At 39.4% G+C, this 15,476-nt stretch overlaps 1 protein-coding gene across 2 annotated transcripts in view; it reads left to right on the plus strand.

Annotated features, from left to right (window-relative positions):
* Positions 1–15,476, plus strand: part of IL23R (interleukin 23 receptor) — a 64,044-nt gene that overhangs the window by 38,865 nt on the left and 9,703 nt on the right. For both annotated transcript variants that reach the window (XM_069594298.1, XM_069594307.1), the window contains exons 8-9: positions 10,435–10,524; positions 13,338–13,443. In XM_069594298.1, coding sequence (XP_069450399.1) covers positions 10,435–10,524; positions 13,338–13,443 — 196 coding nt within the window. The remainder of the gene's footprint in view (positions 1–10,434; positions 10,525–13,337; positions 13,444–15,476) is intronic.

Below are 15,476 nucleotides of genomic sequence, written 5' to 3' on the forward strand. Positions count from 1 at the left end.
TTCTAAATTTAAAGTCTTTATTTCCTAAGGGAAAAATAATCACTCAAGAGGCAAAAATGCCAGCTGAAATTAAATATCTCTGAAAACTTGCATCTAATGCCAGCTGAAATTAAATCTCTCTGAAAACTTGCATCTGTCCAGGACTAACATGTTAGCTAAGAGTAACTGTAAACTATTCTCTTGGTACAAATTCCTTTCTAAGACACATTAAACAAGATACAGGAAAAATGTGTTAGGGAAAGTGCTAGCATAAAATCATTTTGAAAAATTATCTCTTTTTTTCTATTTGTAGAAGCAATGCAAATCTATTATGCAACCTAGAAATAAGTATTGTTTATATTTTAATGGATTTAATACTAGTTTTTTCCTATACACATATTTTTTAAATGGTTGGTGCTTTGGTATAAGTACTGTTTTATATCCTGGTTTTCTTACTTAATCTACCTTGTTGAGTTTAAAAAACCTATTTAATGGGTGCACTTCAATTTATGGATGTAATATAATTTAATCATTTCTCTAGTTAAACAATATCTAGGTTATTGCATTTTTCCTTTATCAATAAACTTCTTTGAATAGCTTTATATATAAATTCTCCTTCTGCCTTTAGGTCTTATTGGATCAAGAGTTGAGCTTAATGCAAGTTGCCAAATTGCTTTTCAGTAAATCTTTAATATCAATTGCTTTTTAAAAAAGGTATCCATGAAAACAGTCATTCATTTAAGCTGTTCATGAAATGTTCATTTGTCCTATACTGCACATCAGGCACTTGCTAGGTACTTGCATAACTTCAGTCAGTGAAGGAGACAAAGATCCCTTAATCCTAAAGAAGACAGACAAAGCAAAAGTCTAACCAAAAGCACACAGCATTATAAACAAACAATAAATCAAAGCAGTAAGAATTAAACCTCACCACCGAAGTCTGAATTGCTTCATAATGGAAAAAATAAAAAGATAGTTTCTGTAATACTTCAATTAACTTGCTTAGTAGTGGGGTTTGGGGCCAGACTTTCCTGGTAATTTATTTATTTATGAAGAAACATCACTTTTTGGCCTTTTGGCTAAGATTAAGTATGAAGAAACACAGCCCAGGCAGTAATCCTCCCTTCATGGAAGAATTTCCTGTTTTGGTGCTCTAAAATTCTTATTTGTGTACCACTAAATAGATTCATCCTTGTAACAATGCGTTTTCAAAATTTTGCGCAGATGGCACCTCAGGACAAATCGTGACGTAGGTATGGCTTTCCTGCAGACCCTAGCATTCTTCTGTATCACTTTCCCTTGGATAGTGCCTTTCCTTGGCTTTTAAAAACCTGGTCTCCAAAAGAAACCAAATGAAATCATTTTATAGTATAACCAAATTATAATAAGGGTTAAATGACATACTCGCTTTTTCATCCTTAGAGTATTTAGACTTCAATGGAAAACAAAGCCTTACACAGTAGCCCCCCCAACCGTATGGGTGGGGAATATATTCCAAGACCCCCAGTGGAGGCCTGAATCCACGGATAGTGCTGAACCTTATATATACTATGTTTTTCTCCTGTAAATAAAACATAAAGTTTAATTTCTAAATTAGGCACAGCAAGAGATTAACAACAATAACTAGCAATAAAATAGAACTATAGCAATATACACATAATATACATTGTGTGAATGTAGTTTCTTTCTCAATTTCAAAATTCTTACTGTGCAAATTTAATGCCTTTTGCATCTTAACTAAGCACTCAGCACATACTCTGGCTGTAACTTTTGCAGTTTGAGGTATGATAGCAAAACTAGCACAAATTTCTTTTTACTTCTTCATAATTTAAGGGACAGAAGATTTATTCTTACCATACAGCTTGGCGTAGAACTATTTTTCTTTCCTTATTGAGAGTTTTCATCTTTTCGCTTAAAGGAAGCACTTTACAGCTTCTCTTCAGCATATCCAAATTTCCAGCATCACTATGCTTGTTCTTTGGGCCCTTATTATGTAAGATAAGAGTCACCTGAAGATAAGCACCATAATACAGAAAAGTTGTTTTGATAACCACGATGGCTACTAAGTGACTGACAGGCCCAATTCGTGGATCATTCATATCCAGGGTAGGATGGAGCTGGACAATGCAAGATTTCATCATGCTACTCAGAATGGTGCACAGTTTAAAATTTAAAAATTCTTTATTTCTGGAATTTTCCATTTAATAGTTTTGGATCCAGCTGACCAGGGTAACAGACTGAGGAAAGCAAAACCATGGATAATGATAAGAGGGGACTAAAAAAGAAAAAAGAAATCAACCTCAGAATATACTTTCAGACTTTATGGGACAAACTTCCCTGTATTAGAGACTACTATGTTTCTATCCTGGTGTAATAACAAGAGGCTAATTCAGTGGCTGAATCCAGGTGACTTCAGGATAATAAATAATACAGCTAATATTTATTGGATGCTTATTATGTGTTGGGCACTGTGATAAGAATTTTACTCATCACTGCAGCTCTATAAAACTGTTATTCCAATTGTACAGAGGAGGATGAGGCTCAAGGAGGTTAAGAAGTTTGCTGAACATTATAAAGCTGGTAAATGGTAGACCTGGGCATGAGTCAGGCTGCAGGATTCCAGCACTTAACCTGTAGTTCTGCTGGTCTCCTTCCTAAGAGACCTTAGAGGGTCCCTTGTCAGCCTCCTCTGGATCACCTAACGAAATCCTCCTCTACATATTAGCTAATATGCCAACGGAGCTTCTTTAAATTCTTTTAATGTTTGTTATGAAATGCAAACACATGAGAGAAGAGGGAACCATAAGATGCTATCAACTATTTCCACTTTGGCATGAATACCAGATGTGGAAACAGGTTTGTGTTAAAGTGATGAGAATGAATCCATAGGAACCTTGGGATGGGATAGGGCAGTCAGAGACAAGGACAAAGTGCAGGTGGAAAAGGTGACCTTGCCCAAGACAAGGCACCACAGGGAAATTCACAGTGTGTTTTTCCAGCTGGAACTTGGTTCAGTAAAATGTCTTGGAAGCAGTGCTTCGCAGAGGATCATCTGCATTAGAAATGCTTGGGTACCAGTTAAAAATACAATTCCTCAGCATCTATCAAGTGGTATTTCTGCAGCATCTATCAAGTGGTATTTCTGCAGTGTGTTCTGGAGGTTGGACACACCCTTTAAGAGGGAGAAGTGTGTGGTCAAAGAGGGTCAGAACTGATTGCCCAAGCCATTGCCTTAGTAACATGGTTTTGGGGGGCAAAAAAGGGTGGGTACATGAGATTCTCAGGCCATTCTCTCTAGTATTATCTGGTTCCACCTCTGCCTCCTTTTCCTCCTGCCCACCACTTCCTCAGTCCCTGAGCACCCCAGGATCTCAAGAAGTATAGGATGCAGGGCCATGGCTCCAGTGAACCATCCAAATTACCCCCTCGGCCTAGACCCTCTCTGCCTCTGGATATGAGGTTTCAGCAGAGGCACTGAAAATTTCCAGGGGCTGCTAAAACTGGAGCTTCTAGACCACCAACCTGGATATTCACTGCAACAATTCTTGGAGTCATTAAGCAGTGCAGAAATAGCACCAAAAGGGAAAAGATAGTTTGTTGGCACAGAAAACTTACACTGAAAATATGAACGTGAATTTCCTTATTTCACTCCTACTGATGTGAAAAACTGTGAGAAGAGGACTTCCAGGCAGGAATGTTTTTCAGTTCTGTTGTAATACAGATCCTTTTGTCATGAAGAAAAGTTACAGGCCTTCTAACCCCTTTAATGACAAGTTAGAGGCCTGAGGGAAGGGCAGTTACATTTCACAATGACTAATTAACTTGGTTGAATTACAACTTGCAGTAGAAAAGTTTCCCAGAGAAATCATAGTCTATTTTTTTTTTTTTCTGGAGGTTCTCCAGAGGAAGGCAAGTATAAGCAAGATATTAAACCACGTTGTTCTTTGTTCTCAAAAAATACCATTGGTTGTATTACCAGTGACTCAAAGATTCTCATTAATTTTTCAGGATTTTAGTGGTTCAAAAAGAAAAAACAAATGTTATATCAATGGAACCAAATATAGGTGATAATAAATATAATGCAAATTAGAAGTGGCACACAGAGTGTACTTTGCAAAAATTCTGTTATTTGTAATTAAGAGATTTCTGATTCATTCATATTAAGATGGATTATAAATTTGTAGGTTTGTGGTTACTAAGCTGGGTTAAACGTATATACACAACGTTCTTTGAAATACTTATGATTTTAGATCCTTCGTCTGGATTTATTTAATCTTCTTTGGGTCCTGTCCCTAGTAAACCACCAGGGTTTTGTAGAATAAAGAACAATTCATAAGAGTTTCACAATCTCTCTGAGGTCTGCAATCAAATAATAGAGAATAAAGATTATGCTTTTCCATGAGGAAGTTGTAATCTCCTGTGTTAGTTTCCTATCACTTCTATTAGAAGTTAGAATAAATTCAGTAACTTAAAACAATACAAATGTGTTTTCTAGTAGTTTGGGAGGTGAGCAATCCAAAATAAGCATCACTGCACTAAAACCAAGGTACTGGCAGGACTATGCTCCTTCTGAAGGCTCTCAGAGTCAGCTTCATGCATTTTCCAGATTCTAGAGGCTGTCTGCATTTCTTGGCTTGCAGCCCCATTTTTCGTCTTCAAAATCAGAAGGATAGCATCTGCCAATCTCTTTCTTGGACTCTGATCCTCCTGTCTCCTTATAAAGACCCTTGAAATTTCACTCCTGAATATAGGATAATCTCCCCATCTCAAATCCCTTTTGCCATATAAGGTAATCTATCCACAAATTCCCAGGATTAGAGCATGGACGTCTTTGCAGGGTCAGTATTTGTCCTACCATGTCTCCTCACCTAACCACCCACTACCAAAAATTGCAATGTTTACCCACTACAGAATTTTTCATGGTGATTGGGTGTAAGCAAAAGAAATAAAATCTGGTTGTTCTGAAGCAGAAAAGGAATTAATTATTGGAACGACAGCTAGAAAGTAGTAGAAAGGCTGGTAAAATGGTCACAGATAGGATCCAAGGGATGGGGGCAGCCAGAAGCACAGCCAAAATCTTAGCCGGGGAAGATCTTGTGAGGACTCTGCACCTGGCACTGTGCTCTCTGCCACTGCTTACCTGTGCCCCAGATACTCCACTGGTGCTGCTGTTACCAGACTCTGGATATAGCTATTGCACCTACATTGGATTCTAAGCAATTTCCTGGAGCCATGTGTGAGTGGGGAAGAAGGGCATCTGATGAGTGAGGCTTAGGTCATCTGCTTGCAGCTACTTGCTGGCTGGGGAGGGGGTGGGATGGGGTAGGGAGAGGGTTTCTCTGCTCCACTGAGGCTACCACAGTGGGAAACCCTACCTGCCTCCTACCTCCTCTAGGATGCCCACAAAGAAGTAGGTCCTGCAGCTGGGCAACTGAAAAATGGCAAATGTCCACTAGACTGTTCAGACTAAGGAACAGGTACATGCTGGGCTTGATAGCCAGGTTGCACCTTTGAAGAATCCTGAACCACTAGGTAAAATTGGAAGCTGCCCATGCTTGTGCATAGAGTTTGCTACACTTTGATATCAGATCCTCACCTCTGTGAGATCTGTGTCACTCAAGAAAATGTCTAAGTGGCTGCCATTTTTTTTACCTTTTCCTTCTCTTATTCTTTCTCTTTGATGATATGACCGCCATACCCAGATTTCTTACCTTCTTCTCCCTTAACTGTAAGGAATATAAGCATGAAAATAATCCCTTGAATATGTCTAGGCACGACCTCCTATCCTTAATATACGAGGATAACATGGTAACTCATGAAATGATTCATGGTTCAACTTGTTTTTCAAGGCGTGGTAGAGTTTATTCTGACGTATCCTTTTCTCTGTCCAGGGCTTCTGGTGACTATTTGATAGTTCTGCCTACTGTCTTTTGCTTTGCCATCTGACATGACTATAGTCAAATCTTTACCCTTGGCCCAAATAATGTTGAATTCCAACCATAAAACTAAACTGGCCTAGGACGATAGCAGGTAAATGCTGTGAAACAGTTGAGATTATTAGAATAAGGAGAATAAAAATAAAGAAATCACAAGGGGATGCTTATGTTTTAAGACAAATAAGACAGGAAAAAAACCTTCACTAACTTGAAAAACACACCTTTAGTATGACTTCTCTTTCTAAAATACCTAGAAACTTCGGAAGGAAAGGTCTAGAAAGGGCCCTGTGTCAGCTCTGGTCAAAGCTCTAAGATGCAGGTCTTGGTTAGTGTGGCTCTAACACCAAGACTGGCAAGGACAAAAATAAAGGTGCCTTAAAAATATCTACGCCCTTTGGCCTAACAATTCCAGTTATAGAAATCTAGCCTTAGGAAATAAGTAGAGATATGAAAAGAAGTCTGATGCACAAAATTTATTTAAAAGCTAATTATAAAATAAGAATTTGGAAACAATCTATAAGTCCAGTAATAGCAATAGCTAATGCTTACTAAGCTTTTAATTTGTATAAGCCATGGTACTAAGCACTTTGCATGAACTATCTCATCAAACCTCACAATGAAGCATTATTATTACTATCCCATTTGACAAATGAAGAAACTGAGTCACAAAGCAGTTAAGTAATTTGCCCAGGGCCATGCAACTCCAGGTGATGAAGCCAGGATTTGAACAGTTTCATCTAAATCCAAAGCTGTTATTTGAAATCACCAAGATACACAGTTTCTCAATGGGAGAGTGATAGAATAAACACAGTGTAAACACGATGAAATATTTAATTGCCAGTAGTATGATGATTGTGAACAAGTTTTAATAAAACTTTTCAATGTTCATGGTGTATTATTGAATAAAAAAACCCAGATACAACATTTAGTAAAGAGCATAATCTCCACTAGGGCATAGATATACACCAAAGACTGTTAACAAATATATTAAAAAAATGATTTTTTCTAGTTTTTGAACAAATACAAAATTGTATTTTCTTTTTCATACTCTCCTATGTTTTTCAAGCATCCTGTAGTTGGCATGTGTTTGTTACTTGTTCAGTTGTGTCTGACTCTTTGCAACCACGTGGACTGTAGGCCTCCAGGCTCCCCAGTCCATGGAATTCTCTAGGCAAGAATACTGGAGGCCATTCCCTTCTCCAGGGGATCTTCCTGACTCAAGAATTAAACCTGGGTCTCCTGCATTGCAGGCAGATTCTTTACTTTCTGAGCCACCGTAGCTTGAATAAAATAGTTGGTGTTCAGAAGAAAATAACTCTAGGCTGGAAGAGTCTAAGAATCAGCGCTCAGTGGGTTAGTCCAACCATAGGCCTTTCAGGTGGGTCCTGAGCCCTACAAGGCCAGGCAGCTCTAACACACTGGCCAGCCCCTAGGGACAATGGCTAGGTCTCAGCAGGGGAACTCTGCTTGCTGGGCTGGCTGAGCTGCCCCACCTGCAGCCATCCTGATAGAAAGTGAGATTGTTAATTAATGGGGCCAGCGACCAGCATAAATCACATGCCAGAACCAGGTAGGAATTTTTACTCTTGGATCTCTGCCTAGGTGACTTTGGACATGTCATTTATCCTTATTATGCCTTTGTTGCCTCGTCTTTAAATGAGAGCAATAGTATTATCTACTTGATTGGGTTGTTGTAAGGATTAAATGAGAGAAAGCGTGTAAAGTCTAGTGCATTATCTGGAATGTAATTAGTACTCAATAAATCATCACTTTAAAAGAATAACAAAACACATTTTGCCCCATGGTAGACGTGGAGGAAAAGGCTGAGGAGACTGGTTTGACATTATCCGTAAGGCACAGATGGAATACATTATTGCAAAAGTTAATTCCTTTTGAGTAGATCTGATTAAATTAAGCTGGTATTCAGTGGGCCAAAGAATGCAGTTATGCTTCTAGTTTTGTCCAAGAATAAGAAACTACATCTTAAAAAAAAAAAATTCTCAGCTCCCTATAAACACGTTCCCTTCTGTTAAGACTAACTCTAGTGTCCAATGTCAGTGTGTATAAATTATATAAAAATTTTTACCAAATTAGAAATGATTTGGGGTTTCTGAGTATACTCAAATATGTGCTGTGAGAGTAATAACCATAATTTAATGTTCTGCTGCAGAGACAGAATTGTCTCTTTACAGACAATACCACAGACATTAAACAAATAACAAAAATACCGTGAGATTTTTTTCCAGTGTTTTAGGCAATACACTGATCATCAGAGTTGATATAAACAATGTTTTTAGTCATGGAAGCTGGATTAAGGGTTAGGGCTTTTTTTTTCCCTTCTCTTTTATTTTTCTTTTAAAATTATTTTCTCTTTTTACAGTTATTGCTTTTATAATGAAAAATATTGTGTGATTTTAAAAGAAATGACCTAGCCACTTGGTGGCAGTATGCTGTGAAGAATATATAGTCTATATGACTTCATTTTAGTCCCATGCTTAAAAATTTTATCATTGACTTGATTACTTCTCTGACAATTTTGCTTATAATTGTTTTACTTCAGATACATGATTCTTTATGAAATTACCTTTTCACAATTAAGCACAATTTTTAAATGGCTTCATTACTCTAACCTGGTCAGTTCGAAATTATTATAACAAAAGACTCTAAAGGAAGATTCTGTTTCTTCTCTATTAGGGCTAATAAAGCCCTAGTAAGATATAAAAGTTATTTTTAGGTGATGCAAATTAATAACTGATGTTTCATTGCCAAATAACCACCTGTAGTTTATGCAACAGAATTATATTAACCTGTGTTTAAAAGCTAGCAACATTATATATTAGTTTTAAATAAAATGCTAATTCAAAAATAATAAAAATGAAAATAATCCAGCAACATATGCTATAAACCTATGATTCTGCCAAACTAAAAGTTGTATTACATTTTAATGTAATATATTTTTTTTAATTAGATGAATAATATTGGCTGTTGGCCATTGGTGATGGAACCACACACTCAGGGGAAAAAAAGAGATTTACAGAAGCACTGAGGAGCCAAAAAGAGTTTCTGATTTGTCACAATTCAGAGTAGGGCTTCCCAAGAGGCCCTAGTGGTAAAGAACCCACCTGCCGATGCAGGAGACATAAAAAGACGATAGTTCGATCGCTGGGTTGGGAAGATCACCTGGAGGAGGACACGTCAATCCACTCCAGTATTCTTGCCTGGAGAACCCCATGGACAGAGGAGCCTGGCCGACTACAGTCCATAGGGTCGCACAGAGTCAGACACGACGGAAGCAACTGAGCATGCAGCATGCACAGTTCAGAGTGAAACATTTCCCTCTTGCTGGGGAGAAGCGAGATAAAAACACAAGAAAGAACTTTTGGCTTTTCTGATGTTTTCATCTCCTAAAATTCCCTACCCATGGGTCTTAGAAAACTCCTCTTCAGTTGAGCCTGTGTTTACAACCAGATCAGCCTTTTATAATCATTTCCAAAGACCCATAGGGACCTTTTTATTGGAACTCTGTGATATTTTTGTCAAAAAGAGTTGCCCCAGCCACATAGCTTGTTATAAAAGCCTGTGATATCCCTGTAGCAGTTAAGGACATCTCAAGTTGTGATCTCTCCCTGACCCCCACTGTAATTCTTTTAAAAGAAGAATTTGAACACTAAAATCAGAATGACTGAATACAAAGGGTTTGAGGCCCTCTTGAGGATCCAGAGCTTAGAACCACTTTCAGGAACATCTTCCATCAACTGGGAGAATCGTGTCCTTGAAATCACCTCTGGAAGCTTTTAATTATCAGGAGGGAGGAGGTGGATGAGGAAGCTCCAGGACTCTTGAGTTCAGACTGAAAATGAGTTAGCTGTCGAGGAAGCTAGATGACCCCACCCTGGTCAGAAGCTTTCATTAGCAATGTTCTGAGAGCCTTTATGAGTAGACAGGGCTGGCCAGGATCCTTGCCAGCAGGGAGGGAGCAGAGGGAAGTCATTCATGGCATTCCACCCTTATGTTATAACTTCAAAGTGTCTGCTAATCAAAACTGGGTTTCTTATATGGAGCCAAGATGTTGTTTGCCAACAGCATCTTGAAGATTATGCAAAGGCAAAAGTGTCACATCTTGGAGGCACTTAAGGAAACCTGAACCTTATTGCATCACCTATTGGAAGGAATCAAGTAAAGAACTGGTTGGGCATTTTCTTCTGGGTCAGTGAATGAAATAAAGCTCCTTGGTATTTGTTGCCTAGAAGTCTCATGAAATTAGTGGACACATCTTGAAGTCTTACAAACTCCGGGTAGTTTTTATCGTCCTTTGAATGTTTCCTCTTTTGGGATTTATCCAATTTAATGAAAAGAAGAAAAGACACACATACTAGAAGGCTTTTACTCCATCTTTCCAGTCTATTAAAGTTAATGGTTTACTTTATTCATCTCCAGACAAGTAAAGAAACTCTCTTAGGAAACTGGGTAACCTGAGTGCAAAGAATGAAAAGCTTACACTATTTTCTTTTTGTTTAAGTTCCTCAGGTCACAATGAAATCATTCCAACATGATACTCAGAATTCTGGACTTCTAATTGCTTCCATCTTTAAAAAACACCTTACTTCTGGTAAGAAAATCCTGCTTAGGTTTGTTGAGTAGTTTTAGCAATCATTCATTTGAATGCTCCATACTGAAAAATCACATGTTAGGTGTAAGTTCTTGAGAGTAAGATATGCCACATGATTTACAAAGGAAAATAACCAACAAAAATCCACTTAAAATTGATTTTAAGGAGTGTTTTAAGTAGATTCTGCCGGCTTTTGCTCTGGGTTAGAAACATGTTCGTTTCCATTGGTGCTGGGGCTCAAGACCTCAAAAATTCTTCCTAAAAAATATCATTATTTAAGTGTTTACCTTGTGCTAAAAGTTTCATGTACTTCATCTTTTTCAATCTTTAAAATAACTTCTTGAGGTAAGTGTTATGAGTCTATTTTACAGATGGGAAAACTGGAACTCAGAGACACTGAGGAACTTGTCTGGACTAAAATTCAAATCCAATTTTCCAAATCCTAAAGTCTATTGTGCTCCTTCTCTTACACAAGCCAGCTCCCATTTTATTTGTTAGTATGACTAGGTATTTTCCGTTGATAAGCATACCAAAATGTTTTAGGCATAAAAAGATATGAGATCAGGTTGTGGAGCATTTATTTCCTTGCACAGAAATATGGCAGGAACAGTATAAAAACTTTTGCAGGTGATATTGATGTTCTTTGGACTTTTATTTATTTATTAAAAAAATATTCTGTGTTGCCAGGCACATACTCTATGTGCCAGTCACTATTTTGAGTATTGGGGAATCGGCAGTGAAAAAAACGAACAAAGCCCGTCTTCATGAAGTTTCTTTTCTAGGCAGATGAATGTGTGTTGGGAGGAGGTAGACAACAAACAAAACAAGAAAAGTAAGGTGGCAGTAAGCGTTATGAAGATGAAGCAATGTAAGGGTACTCTAAATTTTGTATTATGTGAATCAATTATGAGCCAAGTGCTTAGGTTCAGAAAAGATCCCTAATTACAGATGCCTACACAGACCAGCACCTTGGTATTGCTGTGGGAACTGTGGAGGCTAGGAACTCATGGCTGCTCTATTAGGTAGACATCATTTCACAGAAGAGGAAACTTGAGCTTTGGCAAGTTCATTATTTATGCTCTGAGGTTACAGAGCTGATAAATGGCAGTATCTAATTGGAACCCAGGTATCTCGGCTTGTACTTTTGGTCACTCTCCTCTACTCCTCACACTCCTTTACCTGATCCCATGTTAACTTAGGGATTCTCCATCATCTTCTAGGCTCTAATGTCTGGCAGTCAGTCCTCCCATTAGTGGCTTGAAGTTCTCAGCAGCAGTATTTTAGTCCTAGGATAACACTAACTCCATACCCCACAGAGACTAGGAGTGAACTAAGCCACATTGACCCTAGCCCACCAGCTGGCTTTAGGAGAGGGGCTGGACAGCCTGGAGACCCCCAAGTGTATGTTAGGTGCAGCTGGGAAATAACTAGAGTAGGGCCAATTCAGTGCCTGTCATGTAGTAAGTATCTGATAAACATTTGTCAAAAGGAAGAAGGAGGATGGAAGGAGACAATACACAGCATGGCTTAGATACAACTCCCATATGACAAATCATGTCTCAGTTACAGTCTACATTTGAAAACAGAAAATAGGGTTTTTCATGTACTAGGGGGAAAATGCGGAGAAGGCAATGGCAACCCACTCCAGCACTCTTGTCTGGAAAATCCCACAGACAGAGGAGCCTGGTAAGCTGCAGTCCATGCAGTCACTAAAAGTCGGACATGACTGAGCGACTTCACTTTCACTTTTCGCTTTCATGCATTGGAGAGGGAAATGGCAACCCACTCCAGTGTTCTTGCCTGGAGAATCCCAGGGACGGGGGAGCCTGGTGGGCTGCCGGTTATGGGGTCACATAGGGTCGGACACGACTGAAGTCACTTAGCAGCAGCAGCAGCAGCAGGGAGAAAATGTGATGGGCCTGGCAGATAATACATGTTGAATATAGTATTTATTTAAAGATTTCAGGTGATTAATTCTACTTCAAAGTTCAAAAGAAGCATTGTTTCTAAAATAAAATATCAGTGCAGAATATAAGACAATTTGAATTTCTCTCTTATATATTGCTCTAAGTAGAGTGCCCTTTTTCAGCAGGAAGAAATTCATGAACAATAAATTCTGAAGAATGGTGACAAGCTGTACATAACTTCGGTCTTGTACAAAAGGTTAAACAAACCAAAAAAACCCTCAGTTGTGACTGCGGCCAGCTTTAGCCTCTGTCACAAGCAATTGGGAATTCTCACTTGTGTCAGACAAACCAAATGAGGTTCATCACTACACTTTTTTAAATATAAAATATGCAAGCACAAGCTCATTAAAAAATGTCTAACACTGACCACATTTGCCAGAGACTCACTGACCTCAGAAACCCACTGATCTCAGATCCATGGAACCCAATCTTCTCAAACAAAAGATATTGTTGTGCAGTTTGGAATGGCAGTCACTTTACAGCCCAAGGTGAAGGTTAATTTTATTTCTTCTTCCTGTTTCCATTGAGATTAATGACCTTCACTTGGTACAGAAAGAGAGAACAGTGATTCTGGTATCACATGTTGTTGTTCAGTCGTGTCCAACTCTTTGCGACCCCGTGGACTGCAGCATTCCAGGCCTCCTTGTCCCTCACCATCTCCAGGAGTCTGCTCAAACTCATGTCCATTGAGTCAATGATGCCATCCAACCATCTTATCCTCTGTCACCCCCTTCTCCGCCTGCCTTCATTCTTTCCTAACGTCAGGGTCTTTTCCAATAAGTCAGTTCTTCACATCAGGTAGCCAAGATGGAAATTATAGCTAAAATTATTTTTCTTTCCTTTCAGACAACGGGAAACAAGACATTGGACTTTTATTGGGAATGGTCTTCTTTGCTGTTATGCTGTCAGTTCTATCTTTGTTTGGGATATTTAACAAATCACTTCGAACTGGGTAGGTTTTTGTTGAATTTGTTTTCTCATTTAGACCATATATTTGTACCATCAAAATAGAGTCAACTATGTGATTTATTTTAAAAATTCATCAACACTTTTTGAGAAAAAGGCAAAATAAAAGGAACAGTATTTAATGAGTATGCATCCATGCCAAAAAGTGAAAGTGAAAGTCGCTCAGTTGTGTCCAACATTTTGGGACCCCAAAGAAATTCTCCAGGCCAGAATATTGGAGTGGGTAGCCTTTCCCTTCTTCAGGGGATCTTCCCAACCCACGGATCAAACACAGGTCTTCCGCATTGCAGGCAGGTTCTTTACCAGCTGAGCCACAAAAGAAACCTGAGAATACTGGAGTGGGTAGCCTATCCCTTCTCCAGGGGATCTTTGCCACCCAGGAATCAGACTGGGATCCCCTACATTGCAGGTGGATTTTTAACAACTGAGCATCAGGGAATCTATCCATGCCAAACTCTTTACAAATGCCATTCATTTAATCCTTGCAACGATCCTGCCAGAAAAGCTGAGTGACCTATTTTACAGATGATATAGATGAGGTGTAGAGAGGGTAAGGGCTCAAACCAAGGTCACCAAACACTAAGCCAGGAGTCCAGAGGCAGCTGATAACTAAGCCCGTGTTCTCTCTCTCCCTATGCAGTCTTCTCAATGTGCCTCAAGTCTGTCTGCTATGCCTGGATTCTTCACAGTAGTTAAGCTGTAACCTGCTTCAGTTCAGTTCAGTTCAGTCGCACAGTCGTGTCCGATTCTTTGCGACCCCATGAATTGCAGCACGCCAGGCTTCCCTGTCCATCACCAACTCCTGGAGTTCACTCAAACTCATGTCCATCGAGTCAGTGATGCCATCCAGCCATCTCATCCTCTGTCATCCCCTTCTCCTCCTGCCCCCAATCCCTCCCAACATCAGAGTCTTTTCCAATGAGTCAACTCTTTGCCTGAGGTGGCCAAAGTACTGGAGTTTCAGCTTTAGCATCAGTCCTTCCAAAGAAATCCCAGGGCTGATCTCCTTCAGAATGACTGGTTGGATCTCCTTGCAGTCCAAGGGACTCTCAAGAGTCTTCTCCAACACCACAGTTCAAAAGCATTAATTCTTCAGCGCTCAGCTTTTTTCAGTCTAACTGTCACATCCATACATGACTACTGGAAAAACCATAGCCTAGATTAGACAAACCTTTGTGGCAAAGTAATGTTTCTGCTTTTGAATATGCTATCTAGGTTGGTCATAACTTTTCTTCCAAGGAGTAAGCGTCTTTTAATTTCATGGCTGCAGTCATCATCTACAGTGATTTTGGAGCCCAAAAAAACAAAGTCTGACACTGTTTCCATTGTTTCCCCACCTATTTCCCATGAAGTGATGGGACCAGATGCCATGATCTTCGTTTTCTGAATATTGAGCTTTAAGCCAACTTTTTCACTCTCCTCTTTCACTTTCATCAAGAGGCTTTTTAGTTCCTCTTCACTTTCTGCCTTAAGGGTGGTGTCATCTGCATATCTGAGGTGCTTCAAGTTCTACCCAAATAAATCCCCTGAATCAGTCTGAAGAGAAGTGTGGCAGTGTCTGAATTCATCACTTTGAACCAATTGTGTTAGTGTTTTAGCAGCCCCATTGCCCATTTTCCTTCACTTCAGTTCAGTTCAGTCACTTAGTCGTGTCCAACTCTTTGCAACCCCATGGACTGCAGATGCCAGGCTTTCCTGTCCATCACCAACTTCCGGAGTTTATCATACTCATGTCCATTGAGTCAGTGATGCCATCCAACCATCTCATCCTCTGTCATCCCCTTCTCCTCCTGCCTTCAATCTTTCCCAGCATCAAGGTCTTTTCAAATGAGTCAGCTCTTCGCATCAGGTGGCCAAAGTACTGGAGTTTCAGCTTTAACATCAGTCCTTCCAATGAACACCCAGGACTGATTTCCTTTAGGATGGACTGGTTGGATCTCCTTGCAGTCCAAGGGACTCTCAAGAGTCTTCTCCAACATCACAGTTCAAAAACATCAGTTCTTTGGCGCTCAGCTTTCT

The sequence above is a fragment of the Ovis canadensis genome, chromosome 1, assembly GCF_042477335.2.
Source record: "Ovis canadensis isolate MfBH-ARS-UI-01 breed Bighorn chromosome 1, ARS-UI_OviCan_v2, whole genome shotgun sequence".
NCBI lineage: Eukaryota > Metazoa > Chordata > Mammalia > Artiodactyla > Bovidae > Ovis > Ovis canadensis.